At 36.2% G+C, this 25,273-nt stretch overlaps 3 protein-coding genes across 9 annotated transcripts in view; 1 reads left to right on the top strand and 2 right to left on the bottom strand.

The window, feature by feature from the left end:
• Window positions 1–1,743: 1,743 nt before the first annotated feature.
• On the bottom strand, window positions 1,744–5,930 carry LOC125053995 (GPN-loop GTPase 3). Its single transcript, XM_047655640.1, has 6 exons — window positions 5,652–5,930; window positions 5,278–5,474; window positions 4,853–5,067; window positions 3,961–4,066; window positions 2,734–3,010; window positions 1,744–1,872 (listed from the first exon to the last, which is right to left on the bottom strand). The coding sequence occupies exons 1-5, from the start codon at window positions 5,694–5,696 to the stop codon at window positions 2,740–2,742; spliced, it is 834 nt and encodes a 277-aa protein (XP_047511596.1). The 5' UTR covers window positions 5,697–5,930; the 3' UTR covers window positions 1,744–1,872; window positions 2,734–2,739.
• A 252-nt stretch (window positions 5,931–6,182) lies between these two features.
• LOC125053992 (heat shock protein 68-like) lies at window positions 6,183–8,303 on the top strand. The gene has a single exon (XM_047655636.1). It carries the CDS (start codon window positions 6,269–6,271, stop codon window positions 8,153–8,155), a length of 1,887 nt encoding a protein of 628 aa, XP_047511592.1. The 5' UTR covers window positions 6,183–6,268; the 3' UTR covers window positions 8,156–8,303.
• A 109-nt stretch (window positions 8,304–8,412) lies between these two features.
• The window catches only part of LOC125053838 (homeobox protein cut), a 133,919-nt gene continuing 117,058 nt past the window's right edge, over window positions 8,413–25,273 (bottom strand). For 4 of the 7 annotated variants that reach the window (XM_047655426.1, XM_047655422.1, XM_047655427.1 and 1 more), the window contains 4 exons: window positions 13,715–13,920; window positions 13,056–13,201; window positions 11,703–12,586; window positions 8,413–11,562 (listed from right to left, as the gene is read on the bottom strand). In XM_047655426.1, coding sequence (XP_047511382.1) covers window positions 10,055–11,562; window positions 11,703–12,586; window positions 13,056–13,201; window positions 13,715–13,920 — 2,744 coding nt within the window. In that variant the 3' untranslated portion in view covers window positions 8,413–10,054. The remainder of the gene's footprint in view (window positions 11,563–11,702; window positions 12,587–13,055; window positions 13,202–13,714; window positions 13,921–25,273) is intronic. The other 3 variants (XM_047655423.1, XM_047655428.1, XM_047655424.1) reach the window with 2 other exon arrangements.

Here is a 25,273-nt window from a genome sequence, read left to right on the forward strand (position 1 = left end):
ATTTTTCACCTAAATTTTGAGGTTATGTGAAAAATCTGCTAATACAAAAGTTGTAGATCTTTTTATTGCCTACAACTTTGCCATTTAACTTTCTTCGATAGGACTTTTGCTTTTGCCGGAAATCGAGATAAACCGTTTTTTAACCTTAAAACTCCCCCCCCTTCCCCTTCCCGACCTCAGATCGACCGTAATTTATTTTTCCTTTCATTTTGATCATATTCCCCTCCTTTTCTAATGGGTTTCATCCTACTGTAATTTTTTTCACTTTTTATTTATTTTAAAGGCTATCTGCACTGGTCTAATAATGAACAATAGTTTCAAAAATATATAAACGATTTTAAAACAAATGGTGACTTTCACCAGTATAATACGGGAAATAGAACTAATCTGAATGTACGACCAATCAGACTCCAAAAGATAAACCACTCCTTATATGGAAATTGTATTAGTTTTTACAACAAACTCCCAAGCGAGAGAATTATCAGTAAATAAATTCAAAGCCCTCGTTAAACGGAAATTAATCAATAAAGCTTTTTATAAATTTGACGAATACTTAAATGATCCTAAACCTTGGGATTGATTTGCTCCAGTTCAAACAATTTGTATGACAATACTTGGCGATTAAAAAGAGTGGCGGAAAGTTTCTTGCCAGTTCTTAATATCCGCTCTACGCCCTTGACTTGCTAACTGGTAGTTAATGTAAATTTACAATTAATTTAACTTCATTCTGACAATTCATAATTGTACTTGTTTACCTACATGAATAAATATTTTGAGTTTGAGTTTAGAAAGCTGTTTTAACATTTGCGAACTTGCAGCAGCCGCTATTCTATGATTGGCAACCTCGCCTCCCGCGTAGGGCGGCTTTTATAAGCGGCATCTCGCGGTGGTTCAATATTTCAAATTATTAGGTTATCTTAATTTGATACAGCATGTGACGGCCAACGTCAAAACTTTTAACTACCATGATTTACAGCTTTTCCATAGCAACGTTTTGGCTACTTGAGTTGGAAGCACCAAAAACAATAAAACCCAAAGTGACCCAAAGTGTACTGCAAAATGCAAAACAGATAGTGCCACAAAATTCTTGAGAATTGTAGGATAGTCATTAGTTTTAGAATGGAATATCGCTGTTGGTTTTGGCGAGCGGAATGGGCTGGCTAGATGGTTTGGGGTTATCAACCTCAAAAGGAAAAACCTAATCATTGTAATCTTTGTCAAATAAACCCTTAGATTTTTGAAGTTATACTTCTTTTGGCGCGCTAGGGAAAAATGAGAGTTAAGTTTTTACGATGGGCACACCGTCACAAAAAACCGACACACTGAAGTTAGCTATAGTCAACATTTTATTTTGTGATATTTAAATAAACTTTATTAAACTAGATAATTCGTTATAGTAAAACTCAATTTATTAAATACCTTTTTTCTATTGTTAGTGTCGTTTTTTCTAAAATTTTTGAATAGATTGTTATGCCATAGAAGTATAACCTCTAACGCGTTAGTACACACACGTTTTTTTAAATTCTAAAATTTTCGATTTAAAATTACTACACACCCTACAAAGTGAAACATTTAAATACATGTTTAGACTGCTTTTCGGCTAACATATGTAAATATAATTTAGCATTTTTTTTCTATTGAATTTAAAATAATTTAGCTAAATTTTCCTTAAAAACATTTATGCTTGTCATAAAAATATTATAACCTTTAAGGCTATCAAAAATATTATAAATAAAAACAATATTTATTTGGAAAAGGTTTTATTTAGACTGCTGAGAAATATTTAATTGACATACATTGGACTTAATTCCTTAAAAATGTAGAAGCACCTTTTTATTTTCGAGTTTTCAATTATTTTCCTTGATTGTTTGCCTGTAAAATAAAATTATGTATACTCATGAAAAGCAACTCAGATATTATTTAAAAAATGTTTTTAATACTAATCTCATTTCAGTGTAATAATGTTAATAATGCAAAGGTTTTCACTCAAAATTCTTACCAATTTAAAACAAACATAAAAAATTGAGGTATAAGTTTAACATGACAGAATAGGTTTGGCCACAAATTCTTCGGAAACTTAGTCATATTGAGATATTTTTTTTTTAAATCCAAAAAGTTATACTTTAACAGTCCAAGTTTCACCAGAAATCGGTTCATAGTTTTTAAGATAGTATTTCAGCTATTTCAAGTCAGTTTAATTTTGAAGTTATACTTCTTTCTCTTTAGGCGCGTTATGAAAAATTGATGAGAGTGAAATTTTACGATGCGCGCGCACCGTGACACAAAATTAACAGAATGAAGTTAGTGGCGCATGTTGGCACGCACGCCGCCTCTGTTCACTGTGTATTTATATTTATAATATTTATCCACATGTTTTGAGTTTCCACATTTAAAACACGTGTTTTCATTTTGTTTTACAACAAAACACAATTATACAAGTGCGAATTTTATATATGCGTTTGAATTATTATCAGAAGTGATTTAAATCAATACTAATTAATATAAGAAAATAATAATGAATATAAATATTTATTTATTTAATTTTTCAAATGTAAATTGAAATTATTGACTATAATGACTCCTTTTCCAGTCTTTGATTATTTAATTGTTATTAATTATTTGCATGCAACCAAAAACTATTTTTAATAATGCCAAAGAAGTATAACTTCTTACGCGCGTACATAAGTACACGCACCCTTTTTTTAAATTACTTTTATAAAAATTTTATATTACCTCCGATCACTCATCACCATCATTCTCCGGATCGGGTTCATCAAAATCTCTAACTTTCACATCAGCATCTTCGCCAAACTGAATTATATTGTCTATGGTTATCAAAATGTTATCTATGCTTTCTTCATCTTTGATATTTAGCGGGTAAAATCGAACCAAGCTAAAATTTTCAATAACTTCACCGATTGCCTCTGTTAATTTTGCGTATTTCTCGTGCCACCGTGAATTAACGTTTCGCATATCTGCTAATAATACGTGTGGGTCTGGGTCTAAGTAACTGAAAATGTAAAACTAATATTTTATAGCAAATATAGATAACTCAAAAATCATTTAATCACATAGGTACACTTATGATCGTCAAAAACAAATGAAATGTATATATATAACATATATATATAGTGAGACAAGTCTAACAAGAAACCCATTTTAGTGGGTGCATTGCCAGCCTTTGAGGAAGGATATTCTTTCATTATACAATTGGAGGTTGTATCTCTCAGGGAAAACCCCCACTGGGAGCTGACTCCACAGTTTGCTAGTTTTCTAAACTAATTTAGCATTGTTGTCTAAAGAAGTAAAAAAATATTTCCTATATATATCTATAATATATTGGTCAATTGGTAGCACTGCAATTATGTACAAGTTATTATTGGAACGAAAGTTTGTCACGACACTTTTTTGCTATTTGCTATTGTAATACACCGGTTCTCGTCCGATCACCGAAGTTAAGCAACGTCGGGCGAGGTCATTACTTGGATGGGTGACCGCCTGAGAACACCTCGTGATGTTGGCTTTTTTTTGTAGGGATAAGAAATGAAAATTATTTTTGGAATCGCTTAACTAAATTAGTCTTGTTGGAACGAAGTTATCGAGCGTTGCGAAAGGGGGGCTAGATGGAATAAATTAAGACCAAAAGTTGTAACGACACTTTTTGCTATAGTTGTTATATTTTACATTTTCGATTTAGCTATCGCCAACGTCCATACCACGTTGAATACACCACACCGGTTTTCGTCCGATCACCGAAGTTAAGCAACGTCGGGCGAGGTCAGTACTTGGATGGGTTTTTTCGTCGTAAGATTGGTGTCGAGAAAATCTATCATACTGTTATGATACCAATTAACATATAAAACAATCGAAAGGAATTTCGTTCCATCCGGGTGTCCCTTGACACCTCTAAAGTTTTTATTATACATACATATATACTTTATGTAAAATAAATGTTCTAACTTATCTAATTGTTTCCTCGCTGATTTACTAAGGAGGTCCATTTTAGTTAAAATGTTAACATGAGGTAATTCTAAATTCACCATTACACTAAGGGCCGCCATTGTTCCTAAAAAATATTTAAGGTTATAATTATCATCAACACATCTATTTATTTATTGAAGCTGTAACTTTAATACATTTTGCTAGCTTGATTATAAATGCTAAAAAATATAATTTTTTTACTTGTATAATAAAGCAAGAAACTGCTTTTAGATCAAAACAATTTTTAACTTTTCTTTCAGGGAAGTAGGTCCAGATCTTAGATAGATAAACAGATTAATAATCAATTTTATTTTGATAGGTTACTACTACAGTCGACTCTCGATAATATGACACTCGTTAATTTGAATCTCTCGATAATTTGAAGAAAAAATCCGGTCCCTTGAAAAATACTCGATAAATTGAATAAAATCAATGATAATTGGTCCCTTCGGTAATTTGAAGTTGAAAAAGTATTATCTTGCTCGCCAACATGCGATAATTTGAAATCCGGTCTTCCCTACTCTCTATAATTTGAAGCGTTTATCATGCACATACCTGTCGTTTGTTTACATAAATGAGTCACTCACTCAAAAAAAGATTACAGACTTCTTTTCGAAATAAAAATTTGTGAATAATTGTTAATACATAATAAGAATATAGAAATAATAAGTAACAAATTTTGATCAAATTCTTATTTCCTGCAGTCGCTCCTCCCCCTCTCGTGGTTATTCAAACACTTGTTATTTTGATCTCTTGATAATTGAAATTTATCTCTGGTCCCTTGAGTTTCAAATTATCGAGAGTCGACTGTAGTACCATTGTTACCTTACATCCTAAACAACAGTTTGATTAATCATTTAACCTTATTTACCTGACAAGAACTTAGCCCCATCAACCATAAACTGTGAATCAATCATGAACACAACACATATCCTAAAGTTCCACTTCTCGAGCTGATCAACCAGTTTTTTAATGACAGGTAAGTGTGTATAGAGTTCTATTTGACCTGGACAGTCAAACAAGATATAGTCATCATCCACATCTCCTAACTGCTCTTCTAGCCAGTCACAGTTTTCTAGTAAAGTTCTGAAATTAACAGTTAAAATATAATAGAACAGCGGTTTAACAAATTTTAATTTGTGCATATAATTAGACCCCATTTAAAAATATAGGCATATGTAATTACTACTTCTGCTAATTGAATAATCACTCAAATATTTTTATTCATGTAGTTCCCGGAAAATAACTTTGCTAGACTAGTTTAATGGTACCACTTAAAAAATCAGAGCTACTTACTCCATACAAAAAACAAGTCCACCATTAGGCCCAAACTGTAGTTCTTCATCCTCCATAGCATCATCCAGATGAATCAATTCTCGGATATCCACAAGTGGCTGATAGTCAAAATGTTCTGCTGCCGGATCTAAGTTCACTACTTCTACAATTCTCTTTGAATCCATTGCATGTTTCAATATTGTTGAGCAGTAAGTAGACTGAAATTTTATTGGCATGGTCAGTGACACTGGCTCCACTCAGGACTTCATCCAAAGCAAAGAACTTGCAAAACCCATTTGTGATTATAAAATATTCCCAATAGCACCAAGATATTGCATTCATTAGTTTTTTGTTTAATTTAAAAATGATTGTTTAAAACAATGAAATATACTCACTTTTCCACTACCTGCTGGGCCTACAACTAACTGTGCATAACGCATATTTTCAAATTTATACTTTATAAGATAACAAAGCTTATAATCTTAACATTTACATAAAAACAGCGGTAAATATTAGGTTATACGCACTATTTACATTCTCTCACGTCGAAAATTTAACTGAAATATTAAAGTTTTTAATGTGGCAAATTTTTCTGATTATTGCAAAATAAATATTATCTTTAACATTAAAAATTATAAGCTATTAAACATCAAAAACTATTAGTTAATTACAATGTATTTACGAATGTATTTTGAATTTTGATTTTAAAAGTTAGTTGTTTTGATTAGTACTGAGAAGTGAAAAATTAGTACTATGTCAAGTGTGTCTGACAATTGACAAAATGTCATATATAGATAATCGATCTATTATATTTATCACATACTAGGATATAAATACTTATTATGTTAATTAAAAGATTTAAAAACAGTACTAAAGATCAATAATACTGGCACGTAAAAAAATATTATATTGTAGAGATCCAGGAGTATTGTTATTTTTTCACTGTCAAATATATTGGTTTTTCGATTTGCAAGCGTATTAAAACAAAAAAAAACAAGAATTATAAGTGATAATGCCTTCTATTGGAATCGATTTAGGAACTACGTATTCTTGTGTTGGGGTGTGGCAGCATGGAAATGTAGATATTATTGCTAATGACCAAGGTAATAGAACTACCCCTTCTTACGTAGCCTTTACAGATACTGAGCGACTGATAGGTGATGCAGCGAAAAATCAAGTAGCCCTTAACCCGAGCAACACTATTTTTGACGCAAAACGCCTTATTGGCCGCAAATTCGACGATCCAAAGATTCAACAAGATATTAAGCATTGGCCTTTCAAAGTAATAAACGATGGAGGTAAGCCCAAACTTCAAGTAACTTACAAAGGTCAGACGAAAAAGTTCGCTCCTGAAGAAATTAGTAGCATGGTTCTTATAAAAATGAAAGAAATCGCTCAAAACTACCTCGGAACATCAGTCAATAGTGCAGTCATAACAGTCCCTGCCTATTTTAATGACTCGCAGAGGCAAGCCACTAAAGATGCTGGTTCTATTGCTGGTCTAAACGTTCTTCGTATTATTAACGAACCAACAGCTGCTGCTTTGGCATATGGGTTAGATAAAAACTTAAAGGGTGAGAAAAATGTCCTTATATTTGATTTAGGCGGCGGTACTTTTGATGTTTCTATACTTACAATCGATGAAGGTTCTCTGTTTGAAGTTAAAGCTACAGCAGGCGACACACACTTGGGTGGAGAAGATTTTGATAATAGACTTGTTAATTTCTTAGCTGATGAATTTAAAAGGAAACATAAAAAAGATTTACGAACTAACCCTAAAGCTTTACGCCGTTTAAGGACTGCTGCTGAGAGAACAAAACGTACTTTGTCGTCTAGCACTGAAGCAAGTATTGAAATAGATGCGTTATATGAAGGCATAGATTTCTTCTCAAAAATATCAAGAGCACGTTTTGAAGAGTTGAACGCAGACCTGTTCCGTATAACCCTTGAACCGGTAGAGAAAGCATTAAAAGATGCTAAGCTGGACAAGAATGTCATTGACGATATCGTCATGGTCGGAGGTTCAACTAGGATTCCAAAAATTCAAAATTTATTACAAAATTTCTTCAATGGAAAGAAGCTCAATATGTCTATTAACCCTGATGAGGCTGTGGCTTATGGGGCAGCAGTTCAAGCAGCAATATTAAGCGGAGAGAAACACTCAAAGATTAAAGACGTCTTACTGGTTGACGTTACGCCCTTGTCCTTGGGTATTGAGACTGCAGGTGGAGTTATGACGAAGATTGTCGAACGTAACGCAAAGATACCTTGCAAGCATTCTCAAATATTCACTACTTACTCGGATAATCAACCAGCAGTATCTGTCCAAGTTTACGAAGGTGAACGTGCCCTTACTAAAGACAACAATCTGTTAGGCACTTTTGACCTGACTGGGATACCGCCGGCTCCTCGTGGAGTGCCACAAATTGATGTATCGTTCGACATGGATGCTAATGGAATACTTAACGTTACAGCAAAGGAAAATAGTACTGGTAAAAGTAAGAATATTGTTATAAAGAACGATAAGGGAAGGCTTTCTCAAGCGGATATAGAACGTATGTTAGCTGATGCAGAAAGATACAAAGATGATGATGATCGTCAAAGAGAGAAGGTATCTGCTAGACATAAGCTAGAAGGTTACCTTTTTGGCGTGAAACAGGCTTTAGATGAGGCAGGCAATAAGCTGGGGGCTGCAGAAAGTTCAAAAGGCAGGAAAGTATGTGAAGAGGCTTTAGCATGGTTGGATAAGAACTCTTTGGCAGAAAAAGATGAATTTGAAAATAAATTACAAGAAGTGACAGCTGTCTGTGGACCTCTGATGAAAAAATTACACGGTGCTGGTGTTAAATCTACAAACTCGGGTGGTAAGGATGGCCCGGTGATTGAAGAAGTCGATTAATTTACATTTATTTATAACACTTTCAGTTGACTGTTTAATTCTCGTTTTATTTCATGTTATGTTTCATATTTATTATAATTATTGTATTTTGATCTTTCAATAGCAATGAAATATTAGTTAAAATAATTAATAAAGTACATAATAATTATATCGTTGATTTAATTACTAATTGATGCAATTTCATTATTAAGTGTTAAAATACGAAGTAGTACGTTATTGCTAACACAATTACGCAAGGCGTTAAATAAATACCAACATTGATTAGCAATTTCTTTATTTTAATTCAATAACTTTAGAAATTGTTCGGAAAGAAGACAATGTTTTCAGCATCATTAATATTATGATATGAACAATAATAATTACCACTATAATTTATCACTATATTATAATTTATAATGGATATCTAATGATTCCTATTCCCTACATATACACGGTATATTAGACCCAACCTCACCTCAACAAATTAATACAAAATATTATGGCCGTTCTAGAATATTCTGGATGCATTAAGTCTTTCCAATACAATGATTTACAAAAAGTTGTTTTCACATAAAACGTGTTAATTTTAAAACGAAATAATCTTATGTGCGTTTTTGCATCACAAAATATTCAGGCGTCCCATTTCAACAATAATTATCATAAATTCTGTAAATATTCAATAGAAAGCAAGCCACTTCAAAAATATAAACGAAAAGCAACGTGAATATATAATATTTAAAATTAAACTCTGTTCTTCACGAAATAAACAATTCGTTTACTGTTAGACAGCCTATGTCACCGAATATTGACTATTATACCTAAACTTACACTACTTATCGCCATATTAACATCGATATGTATGGAGTTGGTAATACCAAAGTAATACTAGAAAATGAAAATTGCAAAGTCATTAAAAATTCAATAAAATTGGGGACCTAACGCTATCAAGAATTTGGTTTCAACATTGTCAAAAGTTATAAATTTTCTCATTAACCCAATTTTCTATTTTTTTTACTAAACACGTTTGGCACGAAGTTTAGTTTTACGGATTTTTTTTGACTTGAATAAAATTGTCCGTCAACTTAAAAAAAACTTCCAGTACCAAAGTTGTCTAGTAAAATATATAGATGTCGTTATTATAACCCCGCTTACGTATTTTGGGTTGCTATTATCTAAACTATTTTGCTACCTAAATGTGGCGTTTTATTTACACATAAACCCATATTTACACTGATGCAAGGGGTACGGTTCCCGATTCAATATACACGTTAATCTAATTACGAGAAAACGGGGAAAATAAAAGAAAACAAAAATTCAAAATAAGATTAAAAGCAAATTTATTGCTAAAATAAAATAAAACTATAACCGCAAGCAATACATTTTTGCTTCGTAATTTGTGTTTTTATTTGTACGTCATTTTATAAAAAAATCACCGAGTCACCGTTGCGGAGTTCTCATAGAATTGTGACACTTTGAGCTAAAATTAAATAAACGTAGAAAAACATATTTGTATAAAATAAACATCCATAATTTAAAAGTAACCCGATTATATTTTTGACCTCACCGGTCTATAAACATAATAATACTTTCACTGGGAGTCAGTGTACTTAAATTTACATCTGATTGCACTTTAAAATTTATTTAACAATAAAACGACCTCTATCTTAATTTATCGGCAACGATATCTTACACTTAGTCATAGCTATCCTACGTACATATATACAGACGTTTATATTTGGTATTTTTATTTACAACATTCGAATCGAAACTATAATACTTAAGCCGTAATTCACTTTGTACCTCGGTACGTAATACATATAAAATTAAAGCGAAATGCAAGTTTTTGTATCGTAAGTTCTGCTTCACTTTCACTCGGACCCGTTTCAACACTCACTAGGAGTCACTTCACTTCACTTCACTCTAGTACTCCCACCGATCGTCCTCTGTTTCAGTTTTTATCTTGTCCTCCGCAAGCACCTCCGGGGACTCCCTCGTGAGGGGCGAGGGGGCCGGGGCGAGGGTGGGGGACGTGTTCTCTCTGGGGGCAGGCGAAGGCTCTATGCGGACCGTCTCCTCCGCCTCCCGTCTGAAGTCGTCGCTGCGCATGACGCAGACACCGTTGATGATGACTTCGTCCGGGTTCCGGGGCTTCTCGTCTTGCCAGTCGGGGTTGACCCACTGCGGCGCGGCAGGCTTCCTCCGACTCGACCGCGCCGGGGTCGACGTCGCCTTTGGCTCGTTTTTCGACTCGTCGTCTAGAGAGTCCTCCGAACCCAGATTGCTCTCGAGGTCGTCGTCTTCGAAGTCGTCCGCGTCCGGTTCGCGTTTGAGCGGCATTGACAAGTCGAGACCGCTCGCCGGGTTCTTGTGGTCCTCGGGCGGTAACAGACCTCTCCCGATTAACGCTGCAAAGTTTGAATTCGCCGCGAAGTACGGAGGATACGGAAGGGGAACTCCAGCCAGACCCATCCTCTCCTTCTGGAGCTCGAGCAGTCTCTGGTTCAGAAGGAGCCTAAATTGTACCGGATCGAAGGGCGCGGAAGACTGATCTCTCGCCGGGGGCTCCGCTGGAAGACCGTGGGGCGCCTGTTGCTTTAAGCGCATTCGATGATTGTGGAACCAATTCGTAATCGTTCTAGTGGAGAGTCCCAACTCTGCCGCCAGAAACTCTATCGTCGGCATGTTGGGGTAAGGATCGAGAGCGAACGCGAGCCTCAAAGCTTCCTTCTGTTCTTCAGAGAACAGGACGCGTTGTTTCTTCGCGGAGGGAACGCCCGACGTCGGACCTGGAGAGCTGGAGTGATAAAACTCCGACGTGTCATTAGAAGACGTGTCCGAGGAGTTGTCTTGTCCTGGCCCACTCGACCGTCTTCTCTTGTTGGCTTCTCGTCTCTCGTTCTTTAAGGCTTGCAGTCTATCGATATTGTGTGCATCGCTGAGCCATAGCTGCATCCTGATGAAGGGTTCCCGCCCCTTTATACTCAGCATGTGCCAAGGCTTCGGTTTAGATAGGAGTTCGCTGACGGATCCTTGGGAGAGACCTAACACCGCTTCGCCAAAGATTTTCTGGCCAATGTTGTTGGCGAGGAGGGCCTCTTTGATCTTCGTGGTGATAGTTTGCGTGTCAAGGTCCTGTGTGAGAGCCGCCATCTCGTACACGCTGGGTGACATGTGCTGGTGCAGCGCCCTCATCTGGTGCTGGGGCGGCGGTGGAGGCTTCCTCTCCTTGTTTTCGTGGTGCTGCGGGGGCAACGTCACGGCATGGTGTGGAGGAAAGCCGGGGGGTGTCAGCAGAAGAGGTCCCGGGGGTAGATGGGGCATGTGGGGTCCCAGTAGCTGCTCATGTTGCATCTTGCTCAGAAGGGAAGTCGCGTCAGAGATCATCTTCTGGGTTGGCGGCATCGGCTTGCTCATGTTCGGCGGACAGACTGTAATAGATACAGATGGTTAACACTGAATCGATAATCTTAAGAGAAAGTTTTGTTTCAGTAAAAAGGGTAGGAATAACATTTATTGAATTATTAATATATATTATAAAATGTGTAAACAAAAACCTAAATGTACTAACCGGGTGCTCCGCTATAGTTTCCAGTCCTCATGAGCTTTTCCGGTGCGATCTTGTACTGCGACGCAACTAGCTTGTGTACCGCGTTGTCATCCTCCAAGAACATCTTCATTCGGATGAAAGGCTCTCGTCCCTTTTGAGTCAACATGTGCCAGGGCTTCGGCCGCGCCAACAGGTCACTGACCGAGCCTTGCGACAGCCCCAAGACGGACTCCCCGAACAGCCTTTGGCTTATGGAGTATTGGCTCAACGCCTCCTTCACTCTTTTCACTATATCTTCAGTGTTTAGGTTGTTGAAGAGATCGAACTGCTGCTGCGTGATCGGGGGCAGAACCGCTTTCATAGACCGCTGGGGAGGCACATGGTGCGGGGGGTTCGGGGGTTGCGAGATCAGGCTGTTTGTGATGGAAGCCATCCTCTGCAGAGGACTAGCTGCCGCCGAGCTGTTGAAGTCTTCGTTGGGGGTTATCGCGGGTGGAAGTATGGCGTTGCCGAGCGGGCTGGACGCCGAAGAGCCAGTGGACTGTTGCCCCGGTTCTAATTTAGGTCTAACTAGGGAGAAGGCGCTTCCTGCGTGCCTTATTGCCTCCTCTGCATCCATCTTATCCTTATCACTATCAGTCATTCCATTAATTTTGGCATTTTTGTCTTTAGGCAGCGACAGGTCCTGGACGGCACCGGATCCGTTGATGTGCGTCTGGGCCTGCAATTGCTGGAGGGCTATGAGGTTCGGGAAGGGAGGTATTCCTGGAAGGTTGTGGATGGGAATGTTTCCTCCCTGGATCTTGGCGAGTTCTCGGTGATAGGCTTCGAGAGCCATGCGGATGTCTTCGGGGGGCCGCTCTATCTGAGGTGGCATGCCACCGCTAAAAAAAGGAGGAAACATTCTGTATGTTAGTTTTAGATTTGCTGTTCTCATTTCAGTTTTTTCGTATATAATAAAAATACATCATAAAAATAAATAAAATAAAATATGTTTATTATGGAATATAAGATACAGGTATCACTTATTCCACGTCATTAAATTTGAATAGGTAGATATCCCTACTCATGTATGTATATGTGTAGGCCGAGAGAAAAAGCCAGCGTAAAATACTCTCGGCACTCTTTTAAAAGCAAATCAATCAATCAAACAACACTTATTTTAATATATAATTAATTACATCAATGCCGGCAATAAATATATTAAAATATAGAAAATTTCAAGCGGTAACAGACATCTTTTTGTCAAAATATATAATACGATGTTGAAATTTAATAAGATATGAATTTAAACCCCGTCTTATAACGATTAACGTATTTTATACATTAATTTTTTTTCCTAATTTTGTTTAAATGAACATCAAACCCACTTACCCAGGGAACCCTTCTCGGTTGTGCCGCATATCCTCTCCTCTCCTCGTCATAATCTTGGCGAGTTCTTCTTGGTAAATGCGGACTACTTTCTCTTGAGGAATGTCGTCGTTTTCGTATTTCTTCAGCCTTCTGTTTTGACTTGAATCCTGAAATGTTTCCATTAAACGAATTAACACTTATTTTTGTGAGAATATTTTTAGTTTTAAACATGATATTTCGTGAAAATGTGATCGCAATGTTGCGCTTCCAAAAGTAAAGACTGAAAATTATCTCGACTTTTACCGAATAAAGTTAAAAAAAAATCAGTGGCGCTACAACCTCTTTAGATCTGGGCCTCAGATTTCTGAATCTGTTTCATGATCATTTTTCAATCTAATTGGCAAGTAGGTGATCAGCCTCCTGTGCCTGACACACGCCGTCGACTTTTGGAGTCTAAGACATGTCGGTTTCCTCACGATGTTTTCCTTCACCGTTCGAGCGAATGTTAAATGCGCACATAGAAAGAAAGTCCATTGGTGCATAGCCGGGGATCGAACCTACGACCTCAGGGATGAAAGTCGCATGCTGAAGCCACTAGGCCAACACTGCTCACTCACTCACTGAATAAAGTTATTATCACAAAAATTTTGAAATCATCTCAATTATAATTCTAAACTTACCTTATTAGAGAATGGCGAAGGGCACTGAGTTCGTGGCGAACTGGAGTCTTCGTTGCTCATCAGTGTGCTGGAGTCATCATTATTGGGCAGTCCGGTTGGAGTTTTAATCATGTGGGATGCCTCTGTAAGGATATGTGCCAGCCTTTCGTCACCTTCACCATCTGATCTCCCGAAACCAGCACCTGCTGTGCCATCTTTCGTTCCTACTGAAAGAAATTTGTTTGCCTTTAATACATTTATAAGTTAAATTAAGATTAACACGATATAAGTTTGTACAAATGAAGATATAGTTTGTATCTTCGGGGATCAAGGCAATATATGATCTGTGTTCAAGTACCTACTGTACTGTCATGATGTGATGTGATAGAGTGGTATCCGAGGAACGGGAAAAGAAAACGAGGAGGTCAAATCAAAAGATGGGAGGACAATATACCAAAAGAATGGAGAAGGTCTGCCAAGGATAGAGAGACGTGAAAACAATTGGAGGTCTATATCGACAGATAACTTGACCAAAGTGGTTGCTAATAAATTTATTATTTTTGCTATGTAACTTAGATTTAAGAATACTACTGTTTTATAAGAATAGCATGTGAGTTAAAAAGGTCAGCAAATAAAGGGTTTTTCTTATACCGTACTATCATTTAGCCCCTCGCCAGTAACACCACTCCCAGGCTACTCGCGGCGAACCCTGTTACGTAGAGAAACCTATTATCGAGACTGCGGTTTACAAACCCTTTGGAAATGTAGTTCTAGCAGCTGGGAGATGGGGTACACGGACACATGAGTTTAGTCCGGCTGAAGGGCGTTTGCATTAGGGCGCTTTTGATGATAATCATGCAAGGCAAGGGGAAACAACTGCACTGACTAAACTTGTCATGAAATGCGTGATACTGAGAGAACGACGGCCCAGCTACCCATGGGTTACAAGCTGAGGATAGGGTGGTATGGAGATAGCAATTCGACGTATCGGTTTTTCAGACACGATACTGAATATTATGTAGAAAAATCAAGAGGTTTAATTGGTTCTTGGAATGTTTAGTGATATTCTAATCAAAGTGCCAGTATCCAAGTAAATCTCTCGCGCTGTCAGAAGAAAACTTAACAGTTAAATCAACATGAAACTATTCGAGGAGATGTATTCACAAAGCGACTCAACATACATTTGTAACAATATTTCATCGCATACAATTTTAATTGCGGTTAAATTGTGTTGTGTACATAGGCGGCCGCTTCTTGCCAACTAATAAATACTAAAGTTATATTTGGTACAATTGAAATTAGGTGGACCATTAAAACGCGCAGTTCTGCATTAATGATATACTCTGAATGGGGCCGCCAGTTGTCGCCTAAGCCAGTAATCCGGCGCTGGCGCATCCATAAACAACGAGAAATACGCGAAATCTACGAGCCATGTTTTGGTCGTTCATCTGTCAACATATTGTCTCTGGTTTTGCGCTATTCAAGATTCATACATATGGTTTTTAGTACGTATAAGATAGAATATGTACTGGACAAATTAAGGTGTATGTTCTTCTAGTTAATATTACAAATCAAATCGTGCAATAACTGTCCCGTTGAACAGTTATAATAGTGCAGAGTTGTCCGTGAGAACCTTGGTATAGGTAGGTTACCTATTTAATGGCACCTTTGACGACAATGAACGCCTATTTTAGCTATATACTCTATAGTTTGGTAAGTATAGACATCTAGAACGAAAGTTTTAACTTTTAAGTCTATTGTCTATGAGGATAGTTTAGACCATAAATAAGACGTGTGTCCGACAATACAGATACCAAATTGGACGCTAATATACTTTTATTATATTTATTTTGTTGTAAGACATCAGCTGTCCGCACACTTAAACCTTTTTGTAAATATTTACTCTGCGGTGTGTTAACGACTACCAACACGGAGACGTATTAATTTTCAGTGTACAAAGACTTAATTGCATTCTTAAATTTTATTTTGAAACCGACAATATGTTCAGCGATGCGCCGTGAAATTTCGCTTATTTTAGATTTTATTGTCCAAGCGAAAATAACACTTGATTAATCGCAATTAGAGATTGAATTAAAGTGCATTTTATTGTTTTTATTCGGGAGTGTGTTTTTATTGGGATGTAAAGTGCCTTTTATTTAATGTAACGTAAAAACGTCAATTTGGATAATCTGGCAAACGTCTTTGTGAGTTTATGACGTTTTGAGGAACGCGCTAATTATAAAAGCACTTCTTTTTGTGTTGTTTATAATCTATGTAAAATTGGTACAATAGCGGCCTAGTGGCGATGTAATGACGAAATTGTTTGACAAGACACTTTCCCTCCATAAACGAGATTGTCAAAATGTCATTGGCCAAAATTTAAATTTGATACTTGTCGTGTTAGAGGCAGTTAAATTGTGGGAATGAGCATCCACTAGTCCAGTTATTTACGCAACTTTCGCCATTTTCAAAGCATTTCTCACGTACCACTTCAATACTTATTATTCATGCGACACTCTTATCCCCCGATTCGTTATTTTTTATATTTACACACGATTTTTTGTGAAATCACCGTTCGGAGTTAACTACTTATGACTAAAAACGTGATACTTTTTAAAGATGGCGTACGGGTCTCAGATTACATCTACATGACCATAATGTTCACGGTTTTCAACTCATAAAGCATAGACAATAACTCTATATACGTGATTCGGTTTGTTAATTGCCTAGTTTAGTTTTTAATGTCCGCTTAATTGGGCATCAATGGTTATCTCGGAAATATTGCTTATGGAAGTGCCCCGTCGGTTTCTCTATCTGATTTAAGACTATACCTGATTTGGTTGAAAGAGCTTTACTAAGAAAACTATGATCGCGTCACGCTAGCATTGAATTAATTACACACAGACGTGTGTCTTAGAGACAGATTCAATTTAACATTTATGTGTTACAAAGGCGATCCGCCGGTAATATTCACTTCGCAATTTATCGCGAACATTAAATATCAAGCCAATAAAGATTTAAAATTTCATCCGCGTCCCGCGAGCGCAGCGCGACAATCAATTAGTTTATTTCGACTCCATCCGATTAATCCGTCGATAAATTTCAACACACGTCTATTAGTTCCTTTGATCTTTTACAATGGGTTTTGTTATTCTGAATAGGACAATTACCGATACGTGCCGCGCGATATCATCAAATTCTTGTTTTGCTCAGTTTTGAGCCGCCATGTTTGGTACTTACCGTGTGTCAGTGGCAATCGATCTAGCTTTAGTTATCTTTCCTTGGGTAAAGTGTGAAGCGATACTATCTTCTATATTGTGGCTATTATGATTGCATTATGATGGTTATTGAATGAATAAAAAGAAAGCTATAAATTTATACAGTCCAGTCACGGAAGCTTTGTTTATCAAGAACTGTCTATCCTATAATTACTATTGCTATTTCTTATTAAAAGCATTTCTTCCCAAAGCTTTAAAGGGCATCCTTCATGGATGAATACCGGTAATCCGTAGAATAATTACAATGACGTTTTTAATTTACTTTAGATAAAGATAAAGTGTCACTATTTAATTGGCTCAAAGTCTTGCGGGTTATAAAGTGGGGAAAGGGGAAAATATTTGTTATTGTTAGTACCTGTATCGCGTGCACGCACGCAAAAATAAGGTAATACCACTGTGGCCGTTATTGATTGCTAATGCCCCATGAATATTCAGGACCTTTGAAAGGTAAAGGCGCCCTAAATTATCGTGTCACTGCGACAGCGAAAAAATATAGTTAATTTTTACTCGGGCCACATATCGGTTTGGTGGCGAATGGAAACACGATTCCGGAATTGTAAATCAAGGCGGGTAGTCGGAAAGAAAGGGGTGAGAGCGCGTCAGACGTCACGGCGTGAATCGATGCTCATTTGCATTATAGTCGTCCGTGGAGGCGGACGTCAGGGCCGCTCGAAAGTGTTGCGGGAAACTAAAAAATGCCCGCATTTAAATTGTTAATGAGATGCAAAAGAAATAGTTGCATAACCGGTGACTGCAGTCGAAATTAGGTGCTAAATGTTGGTATGAAATGTGAATTCGTGATTCCTCCACAATTGTGTCAGCCAGCCAACAATGCAACATTTTTATAATTTATCTTCGCCGTTCATTTTCAAAACTGTTTTGATGGAAAAATACCGTATTTACTTCTATTTTTCTACAATTACATAGCAAAAACGTTGATTTATGGAGCGACTGGGGCAGAAAAAGTGAAGAAAATACTTAATGAATCTAAAAAGTCGTTGCATTGCTGTCAATAACTCACTCAACTCCTGTGGCCTTTCCAATGAATTATGAGAGTAAGCACGTTAGAGAATTTCTTTTGTCCGAAGTTTTGTGGCGTGCGTAGGGGCAGATATCGCGTGCTAGATGGCAATCAGCCGGGGGCAGCGACCACGATTGATTCCGTCGAGAGGCCGAATGATTGCCTCATGTTTTGAACTAGCAAAAAGTGACTATAAAACGGGCGTCACGTATCACTCGCGATGAAACTTTTATGAAGTACCTTGGTCGCTTTGTTGTTTGTTCGTGAACTTATACAGGACATCGGCTTGGACAGACTAATATTATAATGCTTTCCTGTTTCTATCAGACTAGGTTTCCTAGATAAAGTATCTTCAGTCTTTGTAACTATTAAATTACAAACAAACCATTAGCGCTAAAATATTTTTTTCAGAGTTCTGTATATGTTTCATGATCTAATAGACAAAAAGGTGGTCAGACTCCTGTGACACACGCCGTCGACTTTTCGGGTCTAAGGCAATATTTCCAGCTGGCGATCGAACCTAAGACTAGGTCAACACTGCTCTAATAAAAGTGCAACTGTAAATATTATTACTACACCTATTCATGTAAGCTATTTTCCGCCTATTTCCTATCAAATATCGCTGTACGGAAGAGCATAATTGTAGTGACGCTGAAATTTCCCTCGAGTAAAGATAAAAACATTACGGTTTGCGGACGTCGGTAGTTTGTAACTAGATTCGATAATCAATTTTGTGCTGACGCTGCAACCCCAGCTCGGAGACAGAGCAACAAATTTTTAATACTAAAGAGGAATTTGCTGTGAATTATTCTGGTATACGATTTTTATTGCTTGTTCCAAATTTATTGTTATACGATTATGTTCTGTGGAATAAAGCATATCAATTTGAAAACAGTTATTTCGCATTATCTGTGGATTGTGAAATTATTACTTTTCTATTCGTCATAGACAACGTACCACAGACTAAATAAAAATCGTATCGACATGCGATCCAACAAGGGTTTAAAACTTTTAACGATATAGCAAAGTTTTTTAATGAAATAAACGAATTTCCGGCAGCGAGTGCGCGACTAATTCATTTAAACACCTGATCGTCTGACGAAGGTTCCAAAATGGCGAATAGGATAAAAGAAGTATCTATTCGCATATAGTATATAGTTTATTTTATTTTGTTATAAATAAAATAAACTATATTATATCTTCTTATCTTCTACGCTACCCTTAATGCTGGTATTAAAGAAGAGAGCTAAAAATATTCACAACCTAATTTTATTTGCTCAAGCAGTGTTGGCCTGTTGCACCAGCGTGTGACTCTTATCCTTGATGTCGTAGATTCGATCCCCGGCTGTGCACCAATGGACTGTATATGTGAGCATTTAACAATTGCTCAAATTAGGGAAATCATCGCGAGGAAACCGGCTGATCACCTTGACTATTAGATAGATAAAAGATATCTGAGTCACAGACCTAAAAACGTTTTATCGCTACTTATTTATTTATATATAAGTGTTATTGCTAAACAAACCATTCTTAACCACAGTTTTTAAACTCTGTATCTTTATTGGATAAATATTGAGTAAACTACACATATAGATACTAGACAATAAACACATTAAAAGCCCCTTAAACCACAGCGTAAAAACCAAACGGTGCATTGATTTGTATTGATTATGGCCATATAGTGTTGAAGCACGCAACGCATAATTAGTCTAACGCAGTCATTCATACCGATTAATTGATTGACGATTATATGCGCGATCAAGCGTTTAATTGGCTGTTTAATACTCTATTAAGTTATTCACAAGCGATTTCCATTATCCTATATGGTCAACCTAATTTGCAAGACAAATGTTACCATGTGATAAAAGTAATAGCTATTTATTACCTATATATTTATTCGTAATCCTACAGCTAACACAAATTATATACAACAAAACAATTATACTAAATATGTAGCTAAAGGAATACATAATACAAAAAGGTTCAAATTTTTACGAAAGGAATATATATTCAAAACTCTCTTTGTACGTAAATTAATCAATAAAGCTTTTTATAAATTTGACGATTATTTAAATGATCCTAATCCTTGGGATTGATTTGCGCCAGTTCAAACAATTTGTATGACTCAAAACTTGGCGATTAAAAGAATGGCGGAGAGTTTCTTGTCAGTTCCGTTCTGCGCCTGACTTGCGAACTTGTAGTAAATGTAAATTTAGAATCAATTTAACTTCTTTTCTGTGGACGTATAAAGTGTACTTGGTTACCTATATGAATAAAGTTATTTTGAGTTTGATTTGAAATAAAAATGATTAAATACGTAGAGGAAAGTGACCAAATATGGGATAGTATCCCTAATATGGAATACCCCTATTTCTCCTAAATGCAAACTCACATACGCAATAAACAATGATTTTCTGTCTCTTTTTACCCCCTTTTACGCGTACAAGTTGTAGCATGTCAGTTGAGCAAGTGCTTTCGTCATTGTGACAGTTTTTTGTTTTGTCGCTACCGCATAACTTTCTAAGGTATGTTAAAAATACGTATTTTTCGTAAAGAAAGTGCACACATTATTGATTTTATAGCTTTTAGAGACCGTTTAGACGTTCTTTTGTATGTTTTAGCGGTATTAGATGATATTACTTTCTTAAATATAAAAATCTGAATGTCTGTTTGAAATCGTTGGAAAATCCAAATATGGACAGAACACAGTATATAATTATGGACTATTCCATAATTGGTTCTCTGAAGTATCAGCTGACATGATGATTTTGTTAATTATATATTTTTTTAATGTTTTACCAAAATGGCGGGCGTCAACTCGAAAACAAAGCGAAAATAATGGATTCAGAGCATATAGCGGAAGTAATAAAATTAGTAAGAGAGAAATAAATGGGTTATTTAAACGCTGGACAATACTTTGATGTGTCAAGATCTACTTTGTTTTGATTATGTCAGAAAAACGAATTTTCTCCAGCAGAAGCCGCAGCTACTCACTCAACACTCGGAAAGAAAACTGTCGTGTTGGCAAAAAACAAGAATTAAAAACAGAAAATATCAAAAGGAAAAACACCAAAAGAGAAGACTAAGCCTAATTCAGATGATGAGGAGGTGATGCTATTTGATACTGACAGTGAACCCGATGCCTTGATAGGATATACAGCTCCAGAATCTGAAGATACGGAGTGTATTTTCTGTGGTGTGCTGTTTTCGAATGATACTCCTGGGGTAACATGGATCAAGTACCTTATGTGTGGACTCTGGGCATGTAATGATTGCGCTGTGCCATAGTTTGATACCTGGATTTGTGATTTTTGTAAAAAAATTATGTACCTTTCTATATTATCCAAAGAGTCTCGTGTATTTTAAGGTTAATTTTTGATAGTGTTTATAGTATTCCATATTTGGGGTACCTATTCCATATTTAGGTACCTAAATCGTTATTTAGTTTTTTAAATTTTTTCTTACCTTAAACTAATCAATAAAACCTAAACTTATTACAAACTAAAGTGCAAATATATGATTGTTAATAATTACCACAAAAAGTTTTTTATTTATAACACTTGTGGAAATTATGCCTAAAAATCAAAATGGTATTCCATATTTGGTCACTCTCCTCTAGTACCTAATTCGGCTAAGCTGTGTGGTGTGAAAGTGAGGGTATATATGTGTGTGCTCATGATGCAGTATCAGCGCTATGAATATTCTTAATACTCCTTTTAAGAATCCGCGATAGCTTAAACTAGTTGAGGCTTAAATAGTGGTAGTTTACGTGATAGAAAACTGAGTCGAAAGAAGTTGGGTTTAATATAAGATATCTGTAAAAGCGATTAACATAGAAAAAATATTTGTATACTCCCTTCCTCGTTAAAATAGTTCCAGCAATTTATAAACAGGAATTAGCTGGTTTGTAAAAACATTCATAGCTACATTAATCCTTACTAATTATGCAAGACAAGGAGCAAAGATGCGAAATGGTCGTCCACAAATCGCGTCCGAACTGACAACTTAAACAGGCCATCCACTGTGACAGATCTCTAAATTATCGCCCGCTTTCCCTGAACTAACGTATTATTAATTATTTCTTAAAATATGTTGCGATTCCTTAGCTGCTTAATTTCCTAGTTTTAGTTGAGAACAAAATGGCGGTTGGCGCCAACGTCGACTGTCAAGAATTCTACAACATGTAAGGCTATTTTGGAGAATACTTTTCATTTTTTAATTAAAACGTAATTATAATAACAGACAGACAATGGCGCAACAGATTTTATAAATTAAATGATTTGCTTATATTATGTCGTAAATAAGTCAATAGAAACGTCAATATGATATTGGATTTTGACATAAACCATAGTACGCGCTAAATTTCTTGTCTTAGTGTCAACTGTCTCTTAAATATGTTATAATTGTGTAACTATTTGACAATTCATTTAGTATATGAATTTTAGCCTAAACCTACATCCTGTATTTGGTATTTTTGATTTGTCTTCTCAAAGACTTCCAACTTGTTTAGTTATGCATAAATTTAATTTTAAAGGATCAATACAGATAATATATTCGCTGCCAGTAATGCGGTTACAATATTTCTCGTCCGAGTATCGTTTAAATCAATCTTGAGTGAATAATGAAATTGTTTTGTTCCGAATCGAAGTTTGCGACAAATCTTATTTAGCGTTACCGAGGAATCGAATGCGTGGGCGATGTTTACGGTAGTTTTTGGCTTTGTAATTGTGCGACAAATGATTCATTGTCTGTATGCATAAAGACTCTTTGACGTATGTAGTCTGTGTAATTTTTTGGCGGGAAATAGTTTTTATTATTTGAACTCCGACGTCGTGTTAGTTACTTTTTGTCCTACATATGTAATGACGTTTTGAATTGAAATAGATTGTTAACAAAGAATTTGGCTGATTTTCCTTAAGTTGTCCTTTGGACAATTATAACCGTTTAAATTGGGTTAGAGTCGTACATTTCTAGACCAATGCAATATATTTAATGTGAATTCACGAGTGCATCGTCATTCCTTTATCATTAACCAACATAGGGCTGGCTATTAAACTAAATAAAATTGTATTTTTCATTTAAAATTTGATAACTGGTTTTAATCTAATCGTTAGATATTTAAAATGTATAAGAGCTGCTTAAGCTGTTTTTGCCTACACTAAATCATAAAGGTCTGGTATAATGACGAATATAAATATAATAACTTTCACTGGCAACCCTAGCCACGGATCTGTATATTAATTAATTGTTTTATTTTGGTCGTCAGTTGTATCAATGATCGCAACGTTGGTGGCTTTTAGATTATTTCGCTTTAATGTATCCCGTATGAGTTGTTCCTAGCTAAAATAGTAATAGGATGTCTGAAGGAGAAATGGTTTTGATATTGAATCATACTTCGAAATTGCGTATGAAGTCTATAGTTATAGTTAATTAAACCCGTGTTATACTGAGGTATACTTTTATGTGAAGTAATTAATAAATAATTAGTGAGGAATTAATGTCTGGTGTTAAAAACGAAAGATCCGATCACTCGTCCTTGTCGGGTCGTTTACGCGACAAGCGAAACAAATACTTGGACGGCCAGTTAGGTATAAAATCATAAAGTATATAATGAGACACGGTATTATAATCATAAATATGCCCGTAAAGAGGTCTGATTGCTTCGTCGGAAGCCATCAAAGCAGCCGCGAGACGGCGGGCATTCTTGGCGAAATAATTTCTTGACCCCTGCCGGTTTACCGCCACTCGACAACAGATGGCGTTACGCGTACATTGTTACTCGCATACCGCAGTTTTTCTGCGCTTTTGCAAGTTATTTCAGCATAAACGCTCTTTAACCGGCCATTTAGTTTTTCAAAGGCGCTTTCTAAGTGGTTAGCGTTGCTCTCGTTTTTGTACCCTTTGTGGAGGTTACCCGGTAATAATTGCCGCTTAGATTGTATGTCTCGTGGTAATCGTAATTTGATAATTGTGTTGTGATAATTTCAGCGTTTATGCCGTGTCTATGTTGGCAATTCGCGGATTAAGATTCCGCTACTGCACGGTAGATGGCAGTGATTGGTCTAAACGCGCCAGCGAAACGAACAAAGAACTTGTTAATCGTTAAATACTTTTGCATTATGGTATGTTTTCATGATAATAAAGTATAAATATTTTTATTGGGGTGATTATTACGTGATTATCCGTTGTTAATGTTTTAATGTGCGAGCTTATTTATTTCGGCCGCTTGTAAAACTTTCCTTGTTTTAGTCCTTTTAATCGACTAATTATAACACTTAATGGTGACTAATTAATATTACTAACATAATTATAGATCGTAACTTTCCAGCATTCATAGCTTTACCAACTTGCCATAGTCTTGAGTGCATTTTAAGTCTGTCATTGTTAAAGAAAATTGAAACTGTTAGAATCAGTCTATATACCGGATTTCTTTGTTTAGTTCCAATATGTATTTTTTAGGTTAAATATACATAAATCGGAGTATATTAACTTGTTTTCACGTAATAAACCAATCAATGAATCGTTTTAATATATTATCGCTGTGTAAATTTACAATTCACAAACACAAAATCGTAATTCAACTCTTCAAATATTTCTTTAAAGCACAGGGACACCCAAAACGAGGATTTATCGCAGCCTATGAACACCTATTTTAGTGGGTAGGTTACCGGTCTTTGAGGAGGAAGCTATTTTTTTATACAGTTAGTGGTCTACCAGGGACGACGACCACCGGGAGTTGATTCCACAGTTCGCTAGTTCGCATAAGTAATTGTCTTGTGAAGCGGACCGTGGAAGACGTCCAGCCATCAAGGTGTAGACATGAAATTTAGAGTGAATACAGTAGGGTGTTGAAACGCTGGAGGGATCAGGCCAAACATCTCTTCAGAACGCTCTCCATAGTACACTTTGTAGAATACGCATAGAGACGCAATGGATCTGCGTAGAGAGAGAATCAAAATTATCTATTGATTATCTAATTCGGTAGTTTTTGACTTTATCGCATTTATACAGACACACGCGGCTATTGGACTTCTATAATAACCTTACTTTTCACAACATTTCACAAGCTTTTCGCTGTATTAATTATAAGATAATCATAAGCAGTTTCAAAGTCATCTCTCTAAATGCATTTAATGTCAAATATATCGCTCACATCACCTTTGTCTAACATAAATTCTGCTCTAATTATCCGTGTTTCCGTTTCGTTACACGCAATTTTCTAACAATTTCCAAACAAAAGGCCAATTGAATATTAAAATTTGCTCTAAACTAAGAGCTGTA

This window comes from Pieris napi, chromosome 11, assembly GCF_905475465.1.
Source record: "Pieris napi chromosome 11, ilPieNapi1.2, whole genome shotgun sequence".
Classification (NCBI taxonomy): Eukaryota; Metazoa; Arthropoda; class Insecta; order Lepidoptera; family Pieridae; genus Pieris; species Pieris napi.

Coding starts and splice junctions, on each gene's coding strand:
- LOC125053992 (XM_047655636.1), top strand. CDS start 6,269: ATGCCTTCTATTGGAATCGATTTAGGAACTACGTATTCTTGTGTTGGG.
- LOC125053995 (XM_047655640.1), bottom strand. CDS start 5,696: ATGCGTTATGCACAGTTAGTTGTAGGCCCAGCAGGTAGTGGAAAA. Junction 5,475..5,651: donor GCCCAGCAGGTAGTGGAAAA/GTGAGTATATTT, acceptor ATAAAATTTCAG/TCTACTTACTGCTCAACAAT. Junction 3,011..3,960: donor GCGAGGAAACAATTAGATAA/GTTAGAACATTT, acceptor TTACATTTTCAG/TTACTTAGACCCAGACCCAC.